Source organism: Poecilia reticulata, linkage group LG8 (assembly GCF_000633615.1).
Source record: "Poecilia reticulata strain Guanapo linkage group LG8, Guppy_female_1.0+MT, whole genome shotgun sequence".
Lineage (NCBI taxonomy): Eukaryota > Metazoa > Chordata > Actinopteri > Cyprinodontiformes > Poeciliidae > Poecilia > Poecilia reticulata.
The window spans coordinates 10,235,102-10,246,537 of record NC_024338.1 but is presented as its reverse complement, the minus strand read 5'-3'; the positions used below and the strand labels follow the sequence as shown (position 1 = coordinate 10,246,537).

Sequence of the window (11,436 nt, the reverse complement as noted above, 5' to 3'; positions counted from 1 at the left end):
CTTAGCTTTTCTTTAAAATAAGAAAGACAAGAAAACATGCCATTTTGGAAGGGCAGATGTGTGTTGGTCTCCATTAGTCAGGAAATTTGACACTTGTTCATATCTATAGTGAGAGCAGTAATTTGAAAAGTTTATGATAAGCATAACAGAAAGGGCTCGGGGTTATCTCGCCACAGCATGCAGGGAGCAGGGTGACTAAAAGGGAGGGTAAAAAGTCTCTGAAGCTCACTGTTAGGAGCTGCAAATCTATCTTACCGGTGAACAGCTGGAGATKCCCTCCCCTCCAAAGAAGAACTCATCACCATATGCCACGATAGCTGTGTGCCTGCAAGAAAAAAGCCAAAGTAAATCCAAGTTACAGACTGCAGAAACGTTGTAGCAAGCTATACAGATTTTGCAATGCTCTTTAAGTTACTGCCCTACATGTTGTAGTAGTATTTCAGAGCACACAGTATTTCTACGGTTCAGGARGTCAGACTCACCATATACCATCCAGCTGTTTACCTGCAACAAGGAGATGATTAGTGACGACAGGAGACAGCAGACCCATTTTAACTGGTTCTGAAGAGCCCGTTTAAACCAATGACATCCCTGTTCCCATGATGTAATACACAACTACTAATAGTCAGGTTTTTAATAAACTGGGAAAATAACAGACCTGTAAAGTTAAAAGATATTATTCACATATTGTCCCCTTTCGGCCATTCTGCATCCGCTATTTTTTGTATTACAATTATAATACCAACTTACCTAACATGATAGGACTAAGGCTGCGAGCCATTCCTCTTGACAGGTCGTAAATATACAGTTGAACATTGTACCGAGGTATATTTTTATCCATTACTTCTACTCTAAATTATCTGTTTGTTTGTTTTTTTTTATCTCGGTTAGCTGTACTGCAGACCCTTAAACGGTACAGATGACGGGGAGGAGTTAACAGAAGGGTGATGTCATTACGTCTGCTGACTTCCGCTTATGTTACTTTCAAAATAAAACTAACCACTACAGAGAAAGAGGAGACGTTACATCAAGATTTGTTTTTAAAAGAGCATGTAGTTTTACGTTGAAGGTCAATGACACATTTTTCTGTTTAACTTTAACAGTGTTTTTGTGACTTCACACTATTTTAAGCCTAACATCACGATTTGGGCTCGAAGATTGTCATAGTAAATTTAAATAAATAAATAAATAAATAAATCGATATTCTCAGCTGACAGATGGTGGCTTTTATCTAAATTATCTTAATTAAATCACTGCTTAAAAAGGATAGAAAACGCAATCTTATTTTAGATAGAAAACTAATATTTGTGTAAAAGAAACTATTTTCTAAAACAATATGCTGTTGTTTCATCTTCATCATTGTTAAGCTTGTCATTGGGGTGTTATGTGATAGATCATCACAAAGGGTTGCATGATTTTGAAGTAGAAGAAAAAGGATAAATGGATGGTGGAAAGTCAACCCTGCTCCAGTCTTCCAATCAACTCTGAACCTCTTCCATCTCCCTGATGAAGAAAAGTCAACAGTATGATGCTGCCACTATCTTTTACTGTGAATCTCTGCAGCTCCTCTAGGGCTACTATGCTTTTGCTAGGCTTTTGTTAGTTTCTCTAATTAATTCTGYACCTTCCTTACCTATCTATTTTAACAACTTTCTCCAAAAATCATGTACGTCTTTCTTAGAAATTAAAGTCAATACAAAAACCCCAGTTGTGACAGTTATTTTAAATACAACAGCAAATGATRCTACTTTCTTGTTGCTTATATTTTTATCTTGTTCATTTCATTTTCTATAAAAACTCCTGGTTTAGTTACAGTCATTTATGATAGATTAGTATTTGGGTAATACTCAACATAAAATAGATAACATAATTCAACTGTATGGCTTCACAACTTTATGCCTGACCTGTTTGCTGTGCTTCTTGGTTATTATAAAACTAATAGAGCTTCGTGGAATAACATTTGTCACTTATTAAGTAACACAGATGTAGGCCCAATCTTCTAATTGCATTATTAAGTCAACAGGCTGCTTTAATTTAGATAATTANATTATCTTAATTAAATCACTGCTTAAAAAGGATAGAAAACGCAATCTTATTTTAGATAGAAAACTAATATTTGTGTAAAAGAAACTATTTTCTAAAACAATATGCTGTTGTTTCATCTTCATCATTGTTAAGCTTGTCATTGGGGTGTTATGTGATAGATCATCACAAAGGGTTGCATGATTTTGAAGTAGAAGAAAAAGGATAAATGGATGGTGGAAAGTCAACCCTGCTCCAGTCTTCCAATCAACTCTGAACCTCTTCCATCTCCCTGATGAAGAAAAGTCAACAGTATGATGCTGCCACTATCTTTTACTGTGAATCTCTGCAGCTCCTCTAGGGCTACTATGCTTTTGCTAGGCTTTTGTTAGTTTCTCTAATTAATTCTGYACCTTCCTTACCTATCTATTTTAACAACTTTCTCCAAAAATCATGTACGTCTTTCTTAGAAATTAAAGTCAATACAAAAACCCCAGTTGTGACAGTTATTTTAAATACAACAGCAAATGATRCTACTTTCTTGTTGCTTATATTTTTATCTTGTTCATTTCATTTTCTATAAAAACTCCTGGTTTAGTTACAGTCATTTATGATAGATTAGTATTTGGGTAATACTCAACATAAAATAGATAACATAATTCAACTGTATGGCTTCACAACTTTATGCCTGACCTGTTTGCTGTGCTTCTTGGTTATTATAAAACTAATAGAGCTTCGTGGAATAACATTTGTCACTTATTAAGTAACACAGATGTAGGCCCAATCTTCTAATTGCATTATTAAGTCAACAGGCTGCTTTAATTTAGATAATTAMATTTTAATTAAATTTAGTATTATACTAAATTGCGTTGAGAGTGGGGAGTGGCACGCTTTTCATATTTTTTTTATTTATTTTTAACGTTTGTTTTTTTGTGTGAGGAGAATGCGTAATGTTCGCTGTCCACCACTGGGGGGCGCATCCACGTCTTCYACAGMAATTTGGAATCCACAACATCCTGAACCAGAGGGGGGCAGTAATGTGCTCGAACGTGCGGTGTTCAGACGTTGTCAAAACCAGAAAGAAGAACAGCCACAACCCTCTTTCCTTTCGGACCAAAATAGACAGTTAAGGGTGGAGGAGCTGACATCAACTAGTCAGAAATGGCTGCCACCGGAGTTCTTCCCTTCATTAGGGGGGTAGACCTCAGTGGAAACGACTTTAAAGTAAGGATTTTTGGTTGACTTTGGCTAGTTTTATACCAGTGTTTGTTTACCCGCTGCTTTAGCTGAAGCTAATTCAAGTGTGAGAATCGGCAACAAATGGCTGAAACAGAGGCGTAGCTTAACATTAGGAGCATTGGGCGTTAGCCAGTTGTCAAAATGACAAAGTAGCATTCATGTCCGCTACTGTTGACCTCTTTATTTKTCCCTGCTAAGCTGTACTTTGAAGGAAAAAATAGTGAAGAGYTTTCTCTTAAGTTTGTCACTTATTCAGCAATTAAGTATTGTTTGGGTCAAAGTAGCCACTTCCACCATCACGTCACCCTGCTAATTTAGCTTTACTTTTAGCTAACTTCAGCTGTGTTGCTTCAKGGTCGCGTCCATACATTTTTTTTTTTACTGTTTTCACAATGCAGGCCAGATATGGACTGGTGCTGCAGTTTACGTTAGATAACATAGTGCAGTTTGTTGAACTTGTCAGAGCATGTTGAGGGATTGAAATCAACCAGTGTTGTCATGACTACCGTATGTCCCGACAGCCTTTGTTTGCTCAATGATTTGGCCAAAATGTCATAACTTGACCTCATTCTGTGTATTAATTAATTGAGAAAGACCGTATTGATGACAGCAACAACATCTGCAATCAGGCGGTTTCGACATCCGGTACCGACTCTTTTTCCATCGCAGCGGAGAGATTTTGACCCACTAATTCAGGCRCATTKAAGTTTTTTGAGCTTGAACGCTCTGTTTCAGGTCATTCAACAGCATCTAGTCAAATCTGGACTTTGACTAGGTCACGCTAAGGCTCTCATTATTTCAAGCCATTGAGAGGTGGGCTTGTAGAGAGAGGATATTATCACAAGAAGAGGGAATTTATCAGCTGCACTCTGGAGTGATTTGAAGTCCAGTGGTACCACAGGGACACAACAGAAAGTTGCAGGACGTAGACCTTTAAGGCAACACGGGTCTGTGTTGCCTCCACAATCATTTGTGCATGTCTGGCATAAGTTAGACAGTAAAAAAAAGATACAACTTTTGAAAGTACTGCGGTCAGACGAGGCCAAGTTTGAGCTCCTTGGTATCAATCTAAATTGTTGGGAAGAAGAGAAAGAACTTCATTTCCCAGAGTCRRACAAGGAAGTAGAAATTTCATGCCCTGGGGCACTTTTATGTAAAYTWTGTCTCGGCATTCCTGAACCAGAAGCCTGAAGTTGGGTCATGCCCGGGTCATGATGAAGAACGAAACCAGACTCCAGAACTCAGAGGTGTGGGAAATCTCARSAGTGGGCTGAAAATTTAAACTGAGAAACCTAAACTCCCGTCYGAGACGCGTTACCTCYMGCCGCTGTMCTGGCAATCACTTCCTGAAAATGCAAATCTATTAATTGTATGCAATAGGCTTTATTTCAGATTTTGCTTAGTCATTAAAATAATAAAGCCACTATTAAAACAAAAACACAGTTCATTTTCTTGCAAGTAAGCCAGGTTACGTTATCTGTGTTCTCCTGCTTCTCTGTAACAGACTATAAATACACTCCACAGATTAACAGTGTTTATTTTTGGGTTAAATCATGCAGTTATTGTTTCAACRACACACAGATTTGACCTCGTCACAGATGAAGCCAGGTGTTCAACTTGCTGCTTTCATTCATTCTGTCTGATCAGGATTAAAAAAGCTTCTCTGGCCTTGTGAGGGTTCTTACATTCACTAATTCACTAATTCATGTCTAAATTAATGTTAAGGATGAACAAAACAAACAGTTGCCATTCAGGTCTGTGTGACAGTAGGGTCAGCTGTCACAGGCCTTATAGGAACTTCCACTCCATTTCTCCGGTTCCAGTTTATTGTTTTGAAGTCAGTGCTTGTCTTAATTGTGTTTCCAGCGTTTTTCTCCCTAATTATCCTCCMATCTCTCTCTCTTTGCGTCTGTCCCTGCAGGGAGGATACTTCCCTGAACACGTCAAGTGTATGAGCAGCCTGCGATGGCTGAAGCTGAACAGGACGGGACTTTGTTACCTCCCAGAGGAGCTGGCCTCTCTCCAGAAGCTGGTGAGTTATTGCAACTGATTTTGTTTAATCACGTTTATATTTATAGCATTTTTTTTTCCATGCGGTATCACAGAGTTGACGCTATGATCTCTCGGTCTTTCAGTTGAGGGCAGRGTAAGAGGTTTTTGCTGAGACAGGAATCTAAGCATTCAGTTTGAAAGTCACTAGACTAGATTATCTGCAGCCTCATCTTTGGGAAACAAAGGCCTTGTGGGTTAAGAAGTTACTTATTTGTACCAAATAGATTGTTTTCCCAAACAAAGAAGTGACAAATTAAAAACTATTAACCACCCTTTTAACAGAATTGCTCCAAACAGGGCTCTTTTTTTTTTTTTTTTTAGAACTATTTCAACTTGTTCTTATTTTATTGTTCAAAGCTCAGCTGAAACAACTGGGAGCTCCTTCCTCCCACTTTAAAAGCTTTTGCTCTTGTAGCTTAATGCAGTTATTTTATTCCTAATGTGCGCTGTGGAGGGACGCTGTATTAAACATTTAATGCCTCGTGTTCAGTGAAGAGCGCCTGAGTGCTCTACCGTTCCGGTTAGACGGACAGGTTCATTTTTCTTCCTGATCAAAGCGTTGACATCGGTTTCCATGTTGCTCGATTGAAAGTCTTTGCARGCCTTGACATTGATCACAGTTTGTCTCGTTGTAACCAAAGAACAGGAATCATTTCTGTTGAACACACAGCCTCTTCTGGAGACTTATAGCTCCTTAAAGGAAATATTTATTTAAATGTTTGGTTCTTGACTGCTGCAATGTCCATGTTCTACCATAGTGGGTCATAAGAAAGAATTACATCTCATATGTATCTGGCTATTTGTAAACATGCCAGAGAAATTTCATTGCAAACATTCAGAAAATCCTAAAAACTTTTTTTCTAGTTTAACAGAAACAATCCCTGGATTTCTGAGACGGTTTAGTTTTGTCACTTTGATCATTGTTTAGTTAAAAATATCTCTATATTTAACTGTGTCATAACTGTTTAGTTACATCTCAGCATATCGAGGTGCAATGAATCAAATTTATGTTTATTTTGATTTTTGAAAAAGGTCTACATTTTTTATAAAATACTAATCACTTCCTCTGTTGCTCTCAGGACATGTAAACACAAATAGCAGAAGTCTTTGTAACACTCTAAATATTGTGAAATTTGTAATCAGATGATTTGGAAGGAGCCTTGAGGCCGGATTGATGTAACGTGACCCACTCTGCCTGGAAACACGTTTGAGCTACTTTTATTCTAAAATAATAACATCTTCGTAAAAAACTAAAGGCAAGATTTTTAAGCAGAGCATTCAAAAAAAAAAGATGTTTATTTTTGCTAGGTATTAAATGCTGTGATGTTTTTTTTTTCAGCCTTCTGATTAGACATTTTAAATTTACTACATTCTGAAAGAAAAGGACAAAAGCCTGTGAATAAAATGAGTTTTCATACGCAWTGAGTTGTTGTGACAAATAATCACGATTTTGTCTTTGACCAGGATCATGCTTCTTAATTTTTTTTTCAACCAATTGTTTATATTTTTTACTTTTTTCTTTTAGCTTCCAAAATTAGTAGTTTACAAAGACGGTCTGTGTTTATTCCCTTGAGAAAGTAGATCCTTACATTTACAGATTTCTACATGTTTGAAAACAGATCAAACTCAAAAGAATAAAACATCTCAGCTTTACGACAACATTTATCCTCCCCGTCTCTCTCTTCCGTCAGAAGGACCTTCTTACATCCATATTAGCTATTGCTAATTTTGTAAACGACGAGTCCGATCAGCGCACATTAGAGACGCGTATGACTCTATGACTGCGTATGACTGCAGAGGGGAACCTGTGGGCTGAGCCAACCTCTTGGTTAGATGAAGAACTATTTATTAACGAGTTCAACGTTTTTAATCTTCAATCTTCAGGAACATCTTTCAGTGAGTCACAACAGCCTGACCACCTTACATGGAGAACTTTCCAGCTTACCAAACCTGCGGGTAACTAACACACGCACACACACCTTATTGTAGAAACGAGTCTTGTGCATCTGCCCTGTTTTCTGTTTGGTCCTGTGTGGAGTCTCACGTCTCGTCCCTGTTCAGGCCGTGGTGGCCAGAGCCAACAGCCTGAAGAACTCTGGAGTCCCAGATGACATCTTTCAGCTCGAGGACCTCTCCGTCCTGGTGCGAAACCATCACCTGTTTAACACGTTATTGGTTAGTTAACATGGACGAGTGAAAATATCACTTCATTTTTATTTATTTATTTTTTTGCAGGATTTGAGCTATAACCAGCTGACGGAGATCCCCAGGGATCTGGAGAACAGCAGGAACATGCTGGTGTTGAACCTGAGCCACAACAGCATCGACTCCATCCCCAACCAGCTGTTCATCAACCTCACGGACCTCCTGTACCTGGACCTGAGCGACAACAAGCTGGACAGTCTGCCGCCCCAGATGAGGCGCCTGGTGCACCTGCAGACGCTCATTCTGAACAACAACCCGCTCATGCACGCACAGCTGCGGTAAAACTCTCACACACACCTACACACACACACACACACACACACACACCTTTATTTCTCTACAGTGTGTGTGTGTGGAGCTTTTTAAGCTAAACTGGAAGCTGGCCTGTTGTGTGTGTTTCTGAGCAGCCAGCTGCCGGCCATGGTGGCGTTACAGACGCTTCACCTGAGGAACACGCAGAGAACGCAGAGCAACATGCCCACCAGTTTGGAGGGACTGACTAATTTGGCAGGTAACGAAGCTTTTCTGGACCCGATGTTTTACCAGCTGCAGGAACGGGGAGAGGGGGGGCAAAATCAGATCTCCAGGGTAGAATCTAGGAAACAACCTGGTAGGGAGGTGGTAGTTTTGATGGAAGGCTGCTGAGCATTCCCTACTGGTTGAATCTTAGTTTAAACTCTTATCTAGTTCCTTCTAACTTTAGAAGATAGAAGTAGATTAGTATTTTTGATTGCAGCATTTCTACTAGAGGTGCAGCTTTCTGGCTGACGACTGATCTTTAGAAAACCTGACYTGTATATTCTGATTTTGGTCGAATTCAATCTTGTGATCTATAAAATAAATAAAAAGAAATAATAATTGCCAGGAGTCTGGATCATGAACAGAATTTCTACTTTAATTACTAAAAATCTGTGAAACAGGCCAAGACAACATGCATCTTGAAAAAATAAATACCAAATTATGACAACCTGTGACAGCCTGTTTTTTAATCTCCGTTCCGTGATTAAAAAAATCCAAGAAAAGCAATTACTATTTATAACTGTGAGGGAAGGATAGAAAAATTGTKCCACCAGATATTTTAAGAGCTTAATTTTTCAGATTTAGGAGGCAGTTTACTCTTGTTTCAGAGTGTTGCCATTCTGAAGTTATTTCTGGTGTTCCTGCAACTTCCTGGAAAAGTCCAGSACTTGATGTCAGTTTCTCAGATCTGGATGAGTTCCGAAAAAGAAAATGGAGGGCAAACCAATCCACGCGCTTCCGTATTTTGTTTCTTATGTTATCTTAAAGCTCCATCTTTACATCTGTCRTCACTCTTTAGATTCAGTTCACATTCTGAAACATTTTATTGATCCCAAGGGAAATCRGGCTGTCCATAAGATTCAGCTTTCCCTCTTTTTCCTGCTTCCTTCCTGAAAAACAAAAAAGAAAGTCAGGAAATGTCAAAAAAAAAAAAAAGACAAAAAACACACCAAAAACAAAACAAAACAAAAAACAACCTGAAACTAGTTTTAGTTCTSTGACAGTTACCAGTTTCCTTTAGTTCTACAGAGACTTTGCACAGAAAACACCACAAAGATCCTGGGAGGAAAAATGCTCCGGGTCGCATTCTGGATGTGCAACCTCAGACATCACACGCGTACCGTCGGGTAACCGTTTGCCGTCTTTCTCGCCTTCGTCCAACCAGAYGTGGACCTGTCCTGCAACGACCTGACCCGGGTCCCGGAGTGCCTGTATTCCCTGAGCAGCCTGAAGAGGCTCAACCTGAGCAGCAACCAGATCTCTGAGCTGTCGCTGTGCATCGACCAGTGGACCCAGCTGGAGACGCTGAACCTGAGCCGAAACCAGCTCACCTCGCTGCCCGTGAGGAACCGCCGCTACCCGGCTCCTGRTKTTTTTTTTAACAGTCTAGAGCGCAAACCGAACGGTGGTAAAACCCTTGTTTTTGTGTCTTCCATCAGTCCGCCATCTGCAAGCTGTCCAAGCTGAAGAAGCTGTACGTGAATTCGAACAAGTTGGACTTCGACGGGCTTCCGCCGGGCGTGAGCAAACTCTGCAGCCTGACGGAGTTCATGGCTGCCAACAACAACCTGGAGCTCATCCCAGAGGGCCTCTGCAGGTGCGCCACAGACGCAGACGTGGTGTCGTCTCAGAAATGTTGCAACACTCTCTGAATGTTTGGTTTCGTGTCGTTTAGGTGCGACAAACTGAAGAAGTTGGTGCTGAACAAGAACCGGCTGGTGACGCTGCCGGAAACCATCCACTTCTTAACTGAGTTGGAGGTACAATGTCGTTACAAATGACCACATTAATGSTGTTTCTGTCACTTTTGACCACATTAATGTGGGTTTGATACGAAGTGACTCTTTATAAATGATCTTTTATGACTGTAGAAAGCAAAAAGTAACCCAGATAAATGGAGCTGACTAATAAATTTGGATGTTGTGGTTGTAAATCAACTTCTRTCAATTAAAACAGGGAAATTCATTGTTCAATTTTACTTTGTATATTTAGTGAGGAAATCTGTTTTTATGACTCTTGTTTTTTTAACACCTCTTATGTTATTAGTGTGTAGTACCTCATTTTGCATATTGCTTCTTAGCAATATGTTACCCTTAATAATGTTTGCAATGCTTTCTTTCTTTCTTTCTTTCTTTCTTTCTTTCTTTCTTTCTTTCTTTCTTTCTTTCTTTCTTTCTTTCTTTCTTTCTTATATATAATATTTTAACTAGTTTTCTCTTTTATTTAATGCAAACGTTGCAAAAAATTTCAACATCTGAATTTTTCAGGGTTTTTTTTTTCCTCTCACAAATTATTCAGTTCTCCGTTCAAGATGCGTTTATTTTATAGCATTTTACTCACGTTTACCACAAAACGAGACCAAATCTGAGTGCCGACAGTGAGCCATTTCTCTTGCCGTAGGTCCTGGACGTGCGGGAGAACCCCAACCTGGTGATGCCGCCAAAGCCGGCRGACCGAGCAGCAGAGTGGTACAACATCGACTTCTCCCTTCAGAACCAGCTGCGTCTGGCCGGAGCTTCTCCTGCCGTCGTAGCTGCTGCAGGAGGAGGTGCGTGACTTTGTCTCTGACTCAAACTCCAACAAAGTTTTATTTATTTATTTATTTTTTTAAACCATAAAGCTGTTTATGTGTTGGAAATCTTCCATTTGCATCCATTTGTGTTCAGGCGCTAGCCCCAGAGATCACCTGGCGAGGAAGATGAGGCTGAGGAGAAAGAAAGACTCGTCGCAGGACGATCAGGCGAAGCAGGTCCTGAAAGGCATGAGTGACGTCGCTCAGGAGAAGAAGAACATGGAGGTGAGAAAAACCGTCAGACGACTGCGTCTGTGAAAAACAAAACCTTCAYCTCATTCTGAGTTGCAAGTTAAGGTGAATCTTAATAAACTACAATATTGTTTAAAAGTTAATTTCAGTAATTCGATTTAAAAAGCAAAACACGTTTAGAGTCAGATCGCACAGTGGCGTATTTCAAATGTTTATTCCTGTTAATTTAGATAATTATAACCAAAAAGTTCAGTTTCTCGCCTTATTAAAATATATATTGCATTGATTTTTTTATTTTTTTTTTGCACAATTGAGATAAGTAACATTGTAATTTATTGATATAGGTCTGCATGTTTTTCTTAGCTTGAATCGTTCTGTAGTTTTACTGTTTTCGGTTTCAAGGTTTGCAAACTGAAAAATTTAAACCCGTTTTTTTTCTGTTTATAAAAAGTTTTATTTGATCGACAGCACTGACTTCTTAACGTACATAACCATACACAAAAAAAGGTTTATATTATCATTTTAACATATTATTAGTACTGTTAATACATTGCGTACATGTTTGACAAAAAAAAAAAAGATGCTTATAAAGAAACCTATGTATTTTGTAGGAAAACGGGGACTTGAAATATGGC

General features: G+C 39.1%; 2 protein-coding genes across 2 annotated transcripts in view; one reads left to right on the top strand and one right to left on the bottom strand.

Moving 5' to 3' along the window:
* The window catches only part of desi1a (desumoylating isopeptidase 1a), a 6,865-nt gene extending 5,917 nt beyond the window's left edge, over nucleotides 1–948 (bottom strand). Inside the window, exons 1-3 of the mRNA XM_008415699.2 lie at nucleotides 751–948; nucleotides 483–504; nucleotides 256–325 (exon numbers count right to left, since the gene is read on the bottom strand). Coding sequence (XP_008413921.1) covers nucleotides 256–325; nucleotides 483–504; nucleotides 751–841 — 183 coding nt within the window. The 5' untranslated portion in view covers nucleotides 842–948. The remainder of the gene's footprint in view (nucleotides 1–255; nucleotides 326–482; nucleotides 505–750) is intronic.
* A 2,138-nt stretch (nucleotides 949–3,086) lies between these two features.
* The window catches only part of flii (FLII actin remodeling protein), a 21,387-nt gene continuing 13,037 nt past the window's right edge, over nucleotides 3,087–11,436 (top strand). The window contains exons 1-12 of the mRNA XM_008415763.2: nucleotides 3,087–3,246; nucleotides 5,183–5,293; nucleotides 7,198–7,269; nucleotides 7,375–7,455; nucleotides 7,549–7,796; nucleotides 7,926–8,029; nucleotides 9,203–9,378; nucleotides 9,477–9,634; nucleotides 9,713–9,797; nucleotides 10,438–10,585; nucleotides 10,704–10,834; nucleotides 11,413–11,434. Coding sequence (XP_008413985.1) covers nucleotides 3,184–3,246; nucleotides 5,183–5,293; nucleotides 7,198–7,269; nucleotides 7,375–7,455; nucleotides 7,549–7,796; nucleotides 7,926–8,029; nucleotides 9,203–9,378; nucleotides 9,477–9,634; nucleotides 9,713–9,797; nucleotides 10,438–10,585; nucleotides 10,704–10,834; nucleotides 11,413–11,434 — 1,399 coding nt within the window. The 5' untranslated portion in view covers nucleotides 3,087–3,183. The remainder of the gene's footprint in view (nucleotides 3,247–5,182; nucleotides 5,294–7,197; nucleotides 7,270–7,374; nucleotides 7,456–7,548; nucleotides 7,797–7,925; nucleotides 8,030–9,202; nucleotides 9,379–9,476; nucleotides 9,635–9,712; nucleotides 9,798–10,437; nucleotides 10,586–10,703; nucleotides 10,835–11,412; nucleotides 11,435–11,436) is intronic.